The sequence below is a fragment of the Manacus candei genome, unplaced genomic scaffold (assembly GCF_025592945.1).
Source record: "Manacus candei isolate 608988 ecotype Guabito, Panama unplaced genomic scaffold, ASM2559294v1 h1tg000033l, whole genome shotgun sequence".
Taxonomy (NCBI): domain Eukaryota; kingdom Metazoa; phylum Chordata; class Aves; order Passeriformes; family Pipridae; genus Manacus; species Manacus candei.
Window position 1 is genome coordinate 8,094,490 of NW_026138081.1, and position 14,085 is coordinate 8,108,574.

The 14,085-nt window shown below is 38.7% G+C and overlaps 1 protein-coding gene across 4 annotated transcripts in view; it reads left to right on the plus strand.

The window, feature by feature from the left end:
* Positions 1–14,085, plus strand: part of SPTBN5 (spectrin beta, non-erythrocytic 5) — a 99,189-nt gene that overhangs the window by 300 nt on the left and 84,804 nt on the right. The window contains exons 1-7 of one of the 4 annotated variants that reach the window (XM_051791933.1): positions 1,752–1,948; positions 4,384–4,557; positions 7,080–7,247; positions 7,767–7,886; positions 8,671–8,828; positions 9,641–9,869; positions 12,779–13,410. In XM_051791933.1, coding sequence (XP_051647893.1) covers positions 4,441–4,557; positions 7,080–7,247; positions 7,767–7,886; positions 8,671–8,828; positions 9,641–9,869; positions 12,779–13,410 — 1,424 coding nt within the window. In that variant the 5' untranslated portion in view covers positions 1,752–1,948; positions 4,384–4,440. Of the gene's footprint in view, positions 1–1,751; positions 1,949–1,987; positions 2,329–4,383; positions 4,558–7,079; positions 7,248–7,766; positions 7,887–8,670; positions 8,829–9,640; positions 9,870–12,778; positions 13,411–14,085 lie in introns of those variants that run through there. The other 3 variants (XM_051791931.1, XM_051791934.1, XM_051791932.1) reach the window with 3 other exon arrangements.

Here is a 14,085-nt window from a genome sequence, read left to right on the forward strand (position 1 = left end):
TACAGGGTCTAGTTGGAGACCTGTCACTAGTGGTGTCCCTCGAGGTTCTATACTGGGCCCAGTGTTGTTTAACTTGTTCATCAGTGGCTTTGATGAAGGGGCAAATGCCTCCTCAGGAAGTTCACTGATGGTACAAAACTGGAAGGAGTGGCCGATACCCGAGAGGATTGTGCAGCCCTTCAGAGGCACCTCAACAGGTTGGAGAGATGGGCAGAAAAGAACCATCTGAAATTCGACAAGGGCAAATGCAGGGTCCTGCACCTGGGGAAGAATAACCCCCTGCACCACTACAGGCTGGGGTCTGATTGTAAGCACTAAGCAGTTCTGTGTAGAGAAGGACCTGGAGGTCCTGATGGACAAAAAAAAACTGACCTTGAGCCAGCAGTGCTCTTGTGGCCAAAAAGGCCAATGGAATTCTGAGATGCATTAGAAAGAGCATTGCCAGCAGGTTGAGGGAGGTGGTCCTGCCTCTCTACTCAACCCTGGTGAGGCCACATTTGGAGTATTGTGTCCAGATCTGGGCTCCTCAGAACAAGAGAGACATGGAGCTCCCGGAGCAGGTCCAGTGGAGAGTAACTAAGTTGGTCAAGGGTCTGGAGCATGTCTCTTACAACAAAAGGCTGAGGGACCTGGGCCTGTTCAACCTTGAGAAGAAGCAACTGAGAGGGGACCTCATTAATATGTATAAATATCTGTAGGGTGGGTGGCAAGAGGATGGAGCCATGCTCTTCTCGGTTGTACCAGGCAACAGAACAAGAAGCAACAGGCAGAAACTGGTGCACAGGAAGTTCCACCTAAACATGAAAAGAACTTCTTTACTGTGCAGGTGAGCGAGCACTGGAACAGGTTGCCCAGAGAGGTTGTGGAATCTCCCTCACTGGAGATATTCAGAACCATCTGGATGCAATCCTGTGCCATGTGCTCTGGGATGACCATGCTTAGGCAGGGAGGTTTGACCAGATGACCCACTGTGGGCCCTTCCTACCTGGCCAATTCTGTGGCTCTGCAAAAAGCAAGACAGAAAAGATTGGCATTACAAACAGGCAATAAACTTGCGGAAGAGATGTAAACAATTGCTGAATTTGTATCTCTTTTCTCCTGTCCTCCTATCTGCAATTAATGATAGTTAAGAATTACATTGTATTAGTTACATTGTATTACAATGCATTCCATACATTGTCATACAATACACTCTATTGTATTACGTTATATTAATTGGCTAGTCCAGGATATGAGTCCAATAATTTGAAGGGAATATTTTGAGAAATAGCTGTAACATAAGTATTTGATTTTTTTGGTTTTAGCTGTTTTATGTGACACTATGTATGACATTTCTCTAGGGTGCATATGAAGACACAGATTCTGCTGATCTCAAATTTTATCTGTATTGAGTTTTGGGGGGTTGTTCATTTCTTCTTATGTGTTTCCTCCTGTCCCTTTTGGATGCTAACTAAACTACACTCACCAGAAGGGAAAAAACTGCTATTCCCTTACATCATCTCTGAGCTGGACATCTTTACTTACAGCTTCTGATTTCAGATGTCTGCCTATTTTCTAGCAGTGGTTCCCAGCAGCAGCTCTGTGGTTTCTGGCAACGATGCCAGGTAACTGTGTTCCGTGCTTGTGCGACCTTGTAAGGGACAGAAAGAACTCACTGCTATCTATATAAGTCACTGGAATTATATTCCCTTTTGTTATTAATGAAAGTCCATCAATAATAAACTTTGGAATCAGCTGGTGTTTCCAGCTTGACTCCAGTTTACCCTGCCAGCAGCAGATATCTGTGAACAAAAGCTTCCTCAAACCTGTTCTGAGTGCTGAGCAAATTCCTGATGTTGGACCTTTTCGTTTTCTGTATCCAAATTTAACCACTTGGATATTACTCTGATCTTTGTACTCTCTGCTGTACTTTGATTTTCAGACTCCATTTTCAGGTTCACTTTTCCAGGTAAGAATTCCTTTAGAAAAGCAACCTGGGATCAGGCAGAGCCATTAATGCAATTGTGAAAGATGCTCTTTACCAAAACATCAGAACCTGGATGATTTTTCACTGGTTTATAGCAATTTTGGTGCAGTTTATATATTATTTTTGAGAATAAGAATTGAACAAAGCCTGTGACAACCTTTATTCATTGTGTTCTGATGGGTTATTTCCTTCAGATCAGATGAAAGGTTCATAGGTAGATCATAAATATTTGGTCTCTGTTCCTGAAATCAAAGGTTGCTTTTCATGAAAACAGTGAGGTGAATGTAGGAGTGGATGTAGTAGAAGTCATTCTTTAGAAAGACCAGCTGCTGAATGTCAGGAAGGACTTTTTCCAAACCTGAGTAAGTGCAATTTCTTTCACATTCTTTGATTTATTTTTTTTTTCTGTAATGTACCTTTATAAGCAGTTTTGGCTATAAGCACTGCTTTTACATCCAGACAATGTGGATAATCTATTACAAATCTGTCTTATGATAATCATTTACCAATACAGGGAACATTTCTGATTTAATTTAATGAAACAGGTGAGCTGTTAAGTGAGATGGTAGCTCAACAAATAAGCTTCCTTTGCACCTAAATGGAACCATTACTGTTATTATTCAGCATGACTGTGTTGCTTGGATAAAAACACTTTAAAAAAATGAAGAAAAGAAGCCTGCAGATATTCTGAGAACCATTTGGCAAATTCACAAATGATGTGGGTTAACTACAGAGGTTATTACAAATGGAGAAAGCAGGCAGAGCTGAACCAGCCCACCAGATAAGAAAGTGTTGTGATGATCTCTATAATTCTATTTCAAACTTTGCTAAATTATTCCTTTCATTAGGTTTTTATTTATAGTCGTGATCCTTCCCCATGTTATTGCTGAACTATCAGGCTTCAATGCTGTCACTCTTTTGCAGAAGTCAAGCACTGGGGGTTAAGAAACATCTGCCCCAAAAAACAATAATAAAAAACGCAGTAACAAATGATTGCTTCTGCATTTTCCGTATCTTTCCATATTGTAAAATGGCAAAATTCTTTATACTTATCAGAGCACAGAAAACTATCAGGCAAGCAATTTCCCATTTGCAGTGGCTGCTGTTGCTAGTTCCCTATTGCAGTCTTCTCATGCTAGGACACACAATGTCTTTTTTCCAGTATTTTATGCTTTATGGATTTAAAGGGTAGCTCAGAACTTGACCTTTGCAAAACAGACTTGGAATTTTGGGAAGCAGGTCACCCTGCTCCACACTGCCACAGTTTGTCAGAGGTTTTAATTTTTCATTCCCTTATCTCTTTGCAGTGGGTTGACAGCAGTATTTTTTTCTGTGATGTACCATTATAACCAGTTTTGGCTATAAGCGCTGCTTTTACATCCTGACAATGCGGATAATCTATTACAAATCTGTCTTATGATAATCATTTACCAATACAGGGAACATTTCTGATTTAATTTAATGAAACACTCTCCCACCACTACAACAGGTTTCTTGGTTTTGGAGCCAGGCTGTTATCCAGACAAAACTTATAATTGTGGCAGTAGTTCAAGCAGATGATGTTCGGTCACTAAAGGTGTCTGTAGCTGTGGAATCTTAAACTGACTATTTTTTTTAAAGTTATTATCTTGCATTCATAACAGCAAGGTCAGTGCTGTTGCAGATTTACTACATAAGCCAAGTGACTTCAGAAGAGTTGCTCACATGAGCTGAAATCCAGTTTATTGTATCACAGACTCTAAAGGGAAGACTCCTAGTTTCATATCTCTCTAAATATTCAGCATGGATGAGGCAGACAAGTCTGTGACAGCCTAGGGAAGAGGAATACTACTTCCTGACATCCAGCCTCGGACCTTGTTAATGTGGTTATGTATGATATGATTATGTGTCTCCATCATTACAGTGATACATATGCAAAAACTGAACTCACAAGAGGAAAGAAACAAGTTGGTTCCATTTCCTTTCTAAGAAGCTCTTTGATTTCTGTTGGAAGTACTGTAGTCTGAAAGCCAATAGGAGAATCTCAACCAGTCCTCAGAGAACATAACACACTTTCAAGTACTGGATTGGAAGTGATTTGCAGATTTCTCTTTCTAATGGGGTCTAAGGTCAATTCTCTGTCATGTGCTTCAAGCACACCCAAGAAAGTTATTGATGGCTTGCATATCGTGGTGGTCCTCATGGGAACTCTGCCCTCATGAGTGGAGATTGAGAGCAAGAAAGTAAACCTACAGCGATACGTGTCACATTTTCATCCTGAACAAGAGATGTATTTTAAAAGTGTGAATGCAAGTAAGTTAAGAATAAAGGTAGTGACATTAAAGTGCAAAGTACAAGCAGAAGGGTGTGGTATTGAATCCTATGCCTGTTGGTGCTGGATTTCCTATATACACTGGGTGTGTGACTGTTTTTTGTAGGTGGCCTGGCAGATCTCTTCATCACTCAGCACGCCACTGAGGTTTCTGACTTCCTAGATGACCATGAATACTGAATATGAAAAAGATCATATCAAAAAGCTGCAGGAGCAGCGTATGTCCATGCAAAAGAAAACCTTTACCAACTGGATTAACAATGTCTTCTCCAGGAATAATGTAGGTAGCTCCTTCAATCTGGGGATTCTTTTGGTTTGTTTTTATTTTATTTCACCCACTGTATTCTTTTTTATGTTATTTTTAACATTTGTTTTTTCTTGAATGTTGGCACTATACATATAGGCAAGCAAGGAAAGCTTTGACTAACTGGAGTCCTACGGCCTGTATCTTTTACTTCACATCTGTCTCCATTGTTCATGTTAGCAGTCTTCTCTAAAATCAAGATTCATTTTTGTAGAATGTATAAGCCTATCATAATGTGATGTCCATTGTATATTGGTGATCCTCTCAGAGGAAGCTCCTTATTTGTTTCTTTTTCCTGTTAAGTATCTGCAAATGTTTGTGTTTCCCCAAACAATGCTCAATTCTTAATTTCCTGGCCAAAAAAATAAAATTTCTGCTTTTCCTGATCAGTTCAGCTTGAGCTGCTGCTCAATAGCTCTGAAAGAGTAGCTTTAATTCTAGCAATTTCAGATATACTGCCATGCAAGTACAGACCAGTTTGTTTTCAGTAACTCTCAGACTTCCAAAAATCTTCAGAATTAGTGTGCAGGCTATTGGGTGTGCAAGGTAACTCCAACATATTCCAAGTCTCCAGACTCACTGCAGATAAGCTCATTTCAAAGCACAAATGATGTGGCTGTGGCACAGTAGGGAATGGCGTCATCCAAACCAAATTTTCTTTCCTACTGACTGTAGATGATAGTCATGAAAATGGACCTTGAGGACACCAGACGGGACCAGACCTCTTGGATCTATTCTAGGTCATCACTATTATATAGTGTTTCAGTACTAGATGGAGTTTTTCAGTGTAATGTTTTAAATTTGTGATTGGTACAATGGCAACTGCAGAGCAAAATAAACTCAAACTTATTTTTCTTAACTGGAGAAAAAAAATGCAAAACACATTTTGATTTTGTCACCTGCAGAAAGTTAGGTTTCTATGGTGTCGGAAATTACTTCTGTTTATCCATAGATAAATAATTTCTCATTTTAAAAATACCTTCAAGTTCAAAGATTAAAATATCAGTCTTAACTTCCTGCAATGTACTTGTTCATGTATCATAAAAGCATGGGGGGAAAAAGCCTGAGAGAGCTTTCCAAACCATATATGGTAAGAGACGTGCAGACACTGAGAGCTTATCTAGGTCTTCCTGGCAATGTAGTCTCAGCTTTCCAATACACACTGTAACATGATTGGATCATACTACAGGACACTGCAGTGTTCCGAGTTATGTTGTTGACTACTTTAGCACTAAGAACGCTATTAGATTGAATTTGTTAAGCAATGTGTGACTCGTATCTTTATGAGAAGGATGATGCAACAAAGCTATTAAAACTACTGCTGAGTGACGCATAAAGCAGATATATGAAGTCTGTCTCTTTACAAGTTTAAATAGAACTGTTATTCATTTATAGAAGTGTCACAGAATATAAAAGCTTTAACTTTCTTTATTGTAATATACCATAGGCAGAATTTTAAGTTTGTTTAATATGAAAAAAACCCAAAGTTGGCAACTAAGCAGGGAGGGGGTTTGTGGAGATAATCAGTCAGATAAAGTTGTAAATTCTTGTTCCACACACAGTACAGACTTCAAGACCCTCTGAGTTGCTTTTACTTTACACTTTCAGTGTTTTCCTCTTTCCCTGGAGAAAAGATCTCCTAAACTGATTAATGTTTGGTCAGGAATTAAAAAGCACACGTCTGTTATCAGTCCTGTTTTCCCCCTAACATGTAACTATTCTCTGAATTAAAAAATATACTACTTTAGTTTTTTTTCCCTGAAGACAAAATGATTATTTACCAAAAGTCCAGAATCACAGTAAATTATTGTTAGGTGTGTGTTAATGTCACTTCTAGATGGCAAATGGCATAAGGCCAAAAGGAAACACCCAAGGCAAGTTCTTGTTCGGTCAGAGTACACACTATGTCATGTTGTATCACCTAAGCACTGGGTGACCTCACTACTGGCAGCAATGAAACACATTTTTGTAGAAGATCTTAATCTTTCACTTAGTGTTAGACTCTGGCAAAAAGTATGGAGACACCAGGTGGTAGCACAGGTCTAACCGGGATGTGACAAACTTTGTTGAAACTATGGAGTAAAAATCAAGTCATTGAATGGGATCATCAGCTCAATTTTTAAATGAAATGCATTGCTCAGAATAAAAAAATGAAAATATTAATTCGAACTGAAATAAAAAATGTCAGCACTTCCAAAATGTTAGATTTTGCAAAGGTTCTGATGTTTTTATTTTTCAAAATCTCATGCTTTTTTTCTTTATTTACTCAGTTGTGGGTTTGTGTTTTTGTTGGGTTGTTGCTACTTTTTTTACTTCAGCCTACTTTCATAAATTCATTTCTTTTCTGAATTAAGATTCACCACTCCTTGCATATATGCACTGTCATACAGAAGACTCAGTGAAACAGCAAGAAGGTGTTATTTGTTTATTTTAGAAATAGAGGGTTCTGTGTGCCAATCATTAAGCCAGAGTCTGTATTGTCTGACTGCTCTTCACAGGTGAAGGTTGAGTTAGAGGATATTTACACAGACTTGAAAGATGGCATCTCTCTCATGAAACTCCTGGAGCTGCTCTCGGGAGAAGTTTTGCCCAAACCAAGCCGGGGAACTATGAGAGTGCATTTTTTAGAGAACAACAGCAAAGCCATCTCATTTCTGAAATCCAAGGTAAGTTAATATTGATATTAGAGATCACAACAGTTTATGGATGTTACTAAGTAAATATAATATTATGTTCATTATAGTTTCCCCCTCTAATAAACAATAAGATATTCTTTGAAGATAGGGGTCTTATTAAAAGGGAAGAAAAAACCTCATCAGATTTGAATTTCTTTATTATTTGAGTAACATCATTTATAATCAGCTAATGTCCCTCTTCTTTGGAAGAAAGGAGCATTGAATTCTGTTTCTTTCCTCTCCTTAATCACCAGTTTTCAAAGCACATATAGGAACTTTAAATCTTTGAGACCACCATCCTTTTACCAGGCTTTTGCTGAAACTCATCCTTGGTGCACATGATGGCTAGGGTGTGAACATGGGAGCTTGCAGGTCTGTGGACCAATGAAGAGACATAAACATAAAACCTGTTTCCTTAAGAAAACACCTGAACACCCTTTTCAGTAACAGTTTGTTACACTGAGCACTGGACATGAGTGTTATTATGCTGAACAGATATTGGTTTATTAGCAGGTACAAGTAAAAGTGATTGGTCCTGAGAATATCGTAGATGGTGACAGAACCTTAATCCTAGGACTTATCTGGATCATCATACTTAGATTTCAGATTTCATCTATCAAACTTGATAAGGTAAAACTGTATCTTTGTCTTTTTGTCTGATCGGAGCATTTCAGAGACTTTGTAGAGTTTTGGGCCAGCAAGGACCACTTTCATAATGTTTCCTGATTGCTTTGATCATGCAGGTCTTATAATATTATCCAGTTACTCATCCAGCAATTTCTAATAGCAATTGAATCCACTTCCACTTCATAGTTTTGAAAAGAGGTTGAACACAGTAACGTGGAGATAGATAGGATATTCATGTTCTTCTACTGATTTTTAATTGACTTTTGACTTCAGAAAGTGTTTCTCTGTCAACAATTCTCTCTAGATTTGAGTTGCATGCTGCATCCTTTTCTTCTCTGAAGAAATATATGCTTTTTAAAATTATTTGACATGTACTCTAAGTACCTGAAAAATAAGAATCTATGAAGGTATCATGAAATCAAAGTTAACAGTTTCTCACATTAGACCTGAATGCATCATATTTTGTTTTTGAGTCCTATTTCACAAACTGAGCTTTGTTTTCCACCTGATTTCTGCAAACCTTAGAGAAGAGTAAATTTTAAAAGCTTTTTAACAACTGCATTTCACTTTATAATCTCTGAATTCATTCAATTTGTTTTTATTTTAGTATAAAACGTCTACTTTCATCTTAAATCTTTCTACGTTTATGTCAGATACAGTCTGCAAGTTATGACTTTGAGCAGATTTGTAAATAGGACAAAAGTAACACAAAGTGATCTTCACAAACCTAAGTGTAAACTCACTGATGCTACTTCCATATATCTTTCAAGCTGATTTCTCTTAACAGGAAGAATTTGGAGGCAGAGCTGATGTTCTGTTTGCCAACGAAGCCTTACTACTCTGGTGTCAGCATAAAACTGCCAGCTATTCCAATGTAAATGTGAAGGACTTCTCCAGAGGTTGGAGTGATGGGCTGGCTTTCAATGCACTCATACATGCTCACAGGTAAGATCTGATGGATCAGTTCAGACAGAATTGCTCATTGCTCTGGCACAAGTTGTTCTAGGGTATGAATTACAAGTTTTTGTCAAGAAACTGTCAAATTCTCTCTGCACTTTCTCACTAAAGACTCTTTCTTAGATGGGTATTCTCTCTCTAAGAAAGGGAGGACCAAAAGCTCCTGCTTTGCTGTTCCTTTAGTTGGGCATAACAGTGAATTTCCCAGAGCGTCTGAACAATGCTCTTTTTCTAAAGTTACTCTTTTAGGGACTGGTTTTGTCGTATGAACTTTGTGAGCGTGTATCCCTTCTGGTTCAATTGTAACAGAGCAAGCAACTTCTCAGTCTTGTTCTTTCTCCTTTCTCTGTCCTTTTGAAGAAGTGTGAAGAAAACAGCCCAAAGCAGGAGAGAGAAACTACCTATGAGAGAACCTTGAACATTTCTTTGTCCATTAACTGTTCTGCTACTTTTTATACAGGATGCCACAGTGAGATTCTTTAACTTCCCAAGCTGGCAGTCACCTCCCTTTTCAGAACTGCCTCTCCAGTGGGCTTTGGTTTTCATGCATCACTGAAGAGGATAAATAAGTGAAGGGCAGAGATTTGCTGGGAGTGGTACTTCAATTTCATAAAGGGCAATTTTCTTTCCTTACGTAGGAAAGGGGCAATGCTCTTGAATGAAGTTCAGGGTCAAAGTAATTTCAGTGTTAATCTCGCATTCCTTAGTCTAATAAACAGTTTATAGTTTATAATTGGAAAGAATTTATAACAAACATAAATCTTTCTTCCCCTCCATGTCCTGTTCTTCTCCTTGCCCAGGCCTGATCTTATCCACTATAGCTCACTGAGGCAGGACCAGCCCATTAAAAACCTGAACAATGCCTTTGATGTTGCTGAGAAAGAGTTTGGAATCAGCAAACTGCTTGATGCTGAGGATGTGGCTGTGCCCTATCCAGATGAGAGATCCATCATGACTTATGTGTCACTCTATTACCACTACTTCTCCAGACTGAAACAAGGCCAGACAGTACAGAAGCGACTTACCAAAGTAAGTGCATTGCTGTCTTCATAAGTTAAAAGTTAAAAATGTAAAGATAAATTTAAGTCGGAGATGTGGGGAGTTCTGTGCAAGCTCACCTTCAGGATCATTTGAACTGGCATAGACATTTGAAAGACATTGTATCTTGAGAAGTGCCTGTAGACTCTCCAATCTCTAAGGGGGTTGCAATTATCTCGCCAAAAATGAATCCCTTTTTGACCTCACAGTTTCCGCTTAGGAACTTATATGGTTTCAAGGCAGTTTGAGGCATACAGATCTCAATCATCTTGGGATAAGATTACACGGCTAAGCAAAAGCAGACCTAGTCAACAATTTTCTTATTTCATAGGAAAGATGATCCCTGATTCTATGACACTACTTTGGATTTTTATTTCCAAGTCCTCATCCTTTCTTTCTAACTCCTGAGGTACAGAATGGAAAAAAAAAACAAACAACAAACAAACCCCAGACCAAACAAACTGAACAAAACCACAACAATTCAATAACACCACCACCACTAAAAACACTAAAAATGAGAGACTGCTAGCTAAATTGGCTAAATGTTTATTAATATTTTTTATTACAATTTTATTAAATTTTGCTAAGCTATTTTTTTTTCTTTGTTTCCATATACAATTCACCTCACATACAATACTGAGCTATATTGAAAATACTTGCATCCTATTGATAGAAAATTGAAGGAATTTTGTAGTTGTTCTACTGAAGACCACTTTCCTGAGAGAGAATTTTTCTTCTATCTCTAGAATAATCTATTCTGTTTTTGTCAAAAGTACAAAGAAATAGCCTGCAGGAAACCTACACATCCAGGATGGGTCCTCCGTGAACATCTGGATTCTGAGATCTGCCTGTGCAGTTGAGAGGGGGAATATATTTCTTAATAGGAGGCACACTAATCCAGACTAAGGCTTCCCTGGTGGTGACAAGGTGAAAAACAGTGTTTCGTCAGCTGAAAAAGTGGTCTGGGGCAAGAATTAGATCCCGTAACATGGCTCCCCTCAGCATGAAGCCTGCTAGAGTGCAAGGAGTGTCTGAAGAATGCTCTTTGTCATATGGTTTGGTGTTAAGTAGTCCTGCAAGGAGCAGGGAGTTGGACTCAATGATCCTTATAGTTTCCTTCCAATTTGAGATACTCTATGATTCTCTGTATTAGAACAGGATGTTCTCAGAAGAGAAACAGATGAGAACAGGACTTGGAATTCAGTCAAAGTTTGGACATCAGTGAGGAGAGTGGGCAGTAGGATCTGATTGGTCTACATGAGTCACTGGATATTGGCCAGGAGTCACTATTTATCTTTTGATAAATCTGAAATAGTCCTTGAGTCATCAAGCATGTATTAGAGGAACTATAAGGAGCAAGGAAGACATAACTTTTGTATTATGTGAAGAAACAGTTTTCTTACTCTGTCCTTTTTCAGTTCTTTTTGTGCTTCACTGGTTTTTCCATTTATATTTATTATTTCTTTTCTCTCTCTCCACTAACCTGCTTCTTTTTCTCTCTTTGCCTCCTTCCCTATTTTTAGCCTGTCTCTAATATTGCATTCCTGTCTTCCCGCATTTCTGATACACACAAAGGTTCAGAAGGAGAAGGAAACTGATGTTAATCTCTTCATGTCTTTAGTCCTCTCAAATAGGCAGCTTTGAATTTACTAATAGGATTGGGAGGGAAGCCTGAATGTGTCAAGGAAGCCTTTGAGTTCAGACTAAGTGTGTGACCAGGTTGGCAGAGAGAAACAGCTCTGGGAGGTAAATCTCCTTTCCCTCTCCCATGTGAGGTGACCATGCATTTGCTAGGATCTTTCAGCAAGAACTGGGTACGATGGCAGAAAATACAGAAGGGAGCCCTGATGTCACGGGCTGCTTTTCCTGCACTGAAGGTTGGTGCTATTTTACTCCTCTTACACTGTGACCCTTATTCATTGCCAAGTGCACTTTCTGGTAGGTAAAAGCAGATTATCACTTGGAAGGACTGGGTCTTTTCTCGGTGCCATCTCCCTCACTAATCTGCCTGGCTGGAGCAGGAAAACTCAGCGAAATGATAGAGGCAGACAACATCGTTCAGCATTAAACCTGACATCTGCAGGAGGGTTACTAAGTTAGGATGAGGAAAAGAAATAATATGAAGTAAAAATACAAAGATGGAAAAAATATATAATGGAAAGAAAGGATAATTCCACTCTAATGCTTTTTATTTCATTATGGATTTCATTCTAGATGTTTGCTCCAGTATTTACCTGAACTTGAAATAAAGTTAGATCAGGCCACAGATGAAACAGATAAATGTCCTGGACTTGAAATGTTAGTATTGAGTCAGAGTTAGCATCTTTACCAGACTCTGTTGGGCCACCATACATTTTCTAATAATTTATATAAAGAGAAACAGGTCCAACAGAGAAGATTGAGAAGGGGCTGTTTGACCGCAGTCTGCTTGTGTGCATGTGGGAGAACCAGGATCTTGTCAGATGGTTTCCTAACACCCTAAACTGGTGAAGCTAAGAGGGTGTAATTGCATATTAGGACAGAATTGGTTTAGGTTTAGCAACAAGACTGGGGGGAAAAAAATCTGGTTTTTTTATTGCGAAACAAAAAATGTGAACCCTCAGTTTGGGATTCTTACTTTCTAGTCAGCCCACATAGGAATCGCTGACAGTCTCCACTTACATGCTGTCTAGTCCAAAACTAATGTTTGCTTGAACAGAAACTGAAATGAGACATTAAATAATATTTATTTATCTACATTTCATGGAAGGCTAGTCTAGGATTTCACCTGGCCTCAGATGTGACAGCTACCACCAGACCTGTATAAAAATGTGATGACTGCTAAAGATGCTGCTTTATGTTCACCCACCTTGCTTCATTCTGTTTCTTATGTGGCTTGTAACTTTATATTCCCATCACAGATTGTGTTCTTCCTGAAGGAGATAGATGACTTGAAGCTTCTGTATGAGCAGATGGTCTCTGACCTCCTGAAATGGATTAAGCAGAAGGTGATGGAACTGGATGACCGTCATTTCCCCAACTCTCTTCAGGAAATGTGGCTGCTCATGGCCAACTTCAAAACCTTCCGCACTGTGGAGAAACCCCCCAAATATCAAGAGAAGGGCATGATTGAAGCTCATCTCTTCAACATCAGGACCAAACAGAGAGCCAACAACCAACGGCCATACTTGCCCCCAGAGGGGAAGATGCTGCAGGATGTGGAAAAGCATTGGATCATACTGGAAAAGTCAGAGCACAACCGGGGAAAAGCACTGCAAAAGGAGATGCTTAAGCTAGAAAGGCTGGAACAGTTAGCGCAGAGGTTCCTGAAGAAGGCAGCCCTGCGTGAGTCCTACTTAGAAGACATGAGGAAAGTTATTGGGAAGCAGGACTTCTGGCCAGAGAGTGTGGACAGGATGGAGGCTGCCAGTAAGAAGCTGGAAGCCATTGTGGCAGATGTACTGCCCAGGAAGGAACGCTTCACAGCTTTGGATGAAATGGCCACTGTTATTAGCCAAGAGAACTTTCACAGCAAAGATCAAATCTTGAAGAAGTGAGTGACGGTCATGAGACTGTGTGTTGATGGAGGTCAAAATTAGCTGAAATTCTGTGGTGTCATGGAAGAAAATTATTTGTAGTTATAAATCTTTGCTCTGCTCCTTATGAGTAGAACTGGCAGGAATTTCTTCTATTTGTGAATAGTTTCAGCAGATAAGGCAAATGTTTCATCTCCTTCAAAATTCTAATTTTTGCCTTGAATGATCAAACTCTCAGACTGATTTAGGGTGAAAAATAATTTTAAGATTTTTTTTTATATGAAAATATATCTAAAAATTTCAATCAAATATTCTATCTTCCATCAAAAACGCTTAGATACTTTTTTTTTTCCCAAATCAACACATTTCTTTTTCATTCTGTAGTTTGCGGAAATACAAATTGATTAAGGCACAAAGTCTTCTCAGATTGACTCCACTTTGGAGCAAATATTGAGACATTATAACTTCTCCGATTATCTTGGGTTATTATATAGCCTGATTTGTGAATGTCTAAGAATGCCATACAAATGACTTATTTTTTGGTATTTCAATGCTTTTCTAAGTTCAGACAAAATCAGAAACCTATGGGAAAACTAAGAAAAACAGTTATAAAAGAGGAATTTGAACTCTTTATGGGATCAGATTGTAACATGGTATGGTTTAGATTAATATTTTACTTTAAGCAGCCATTT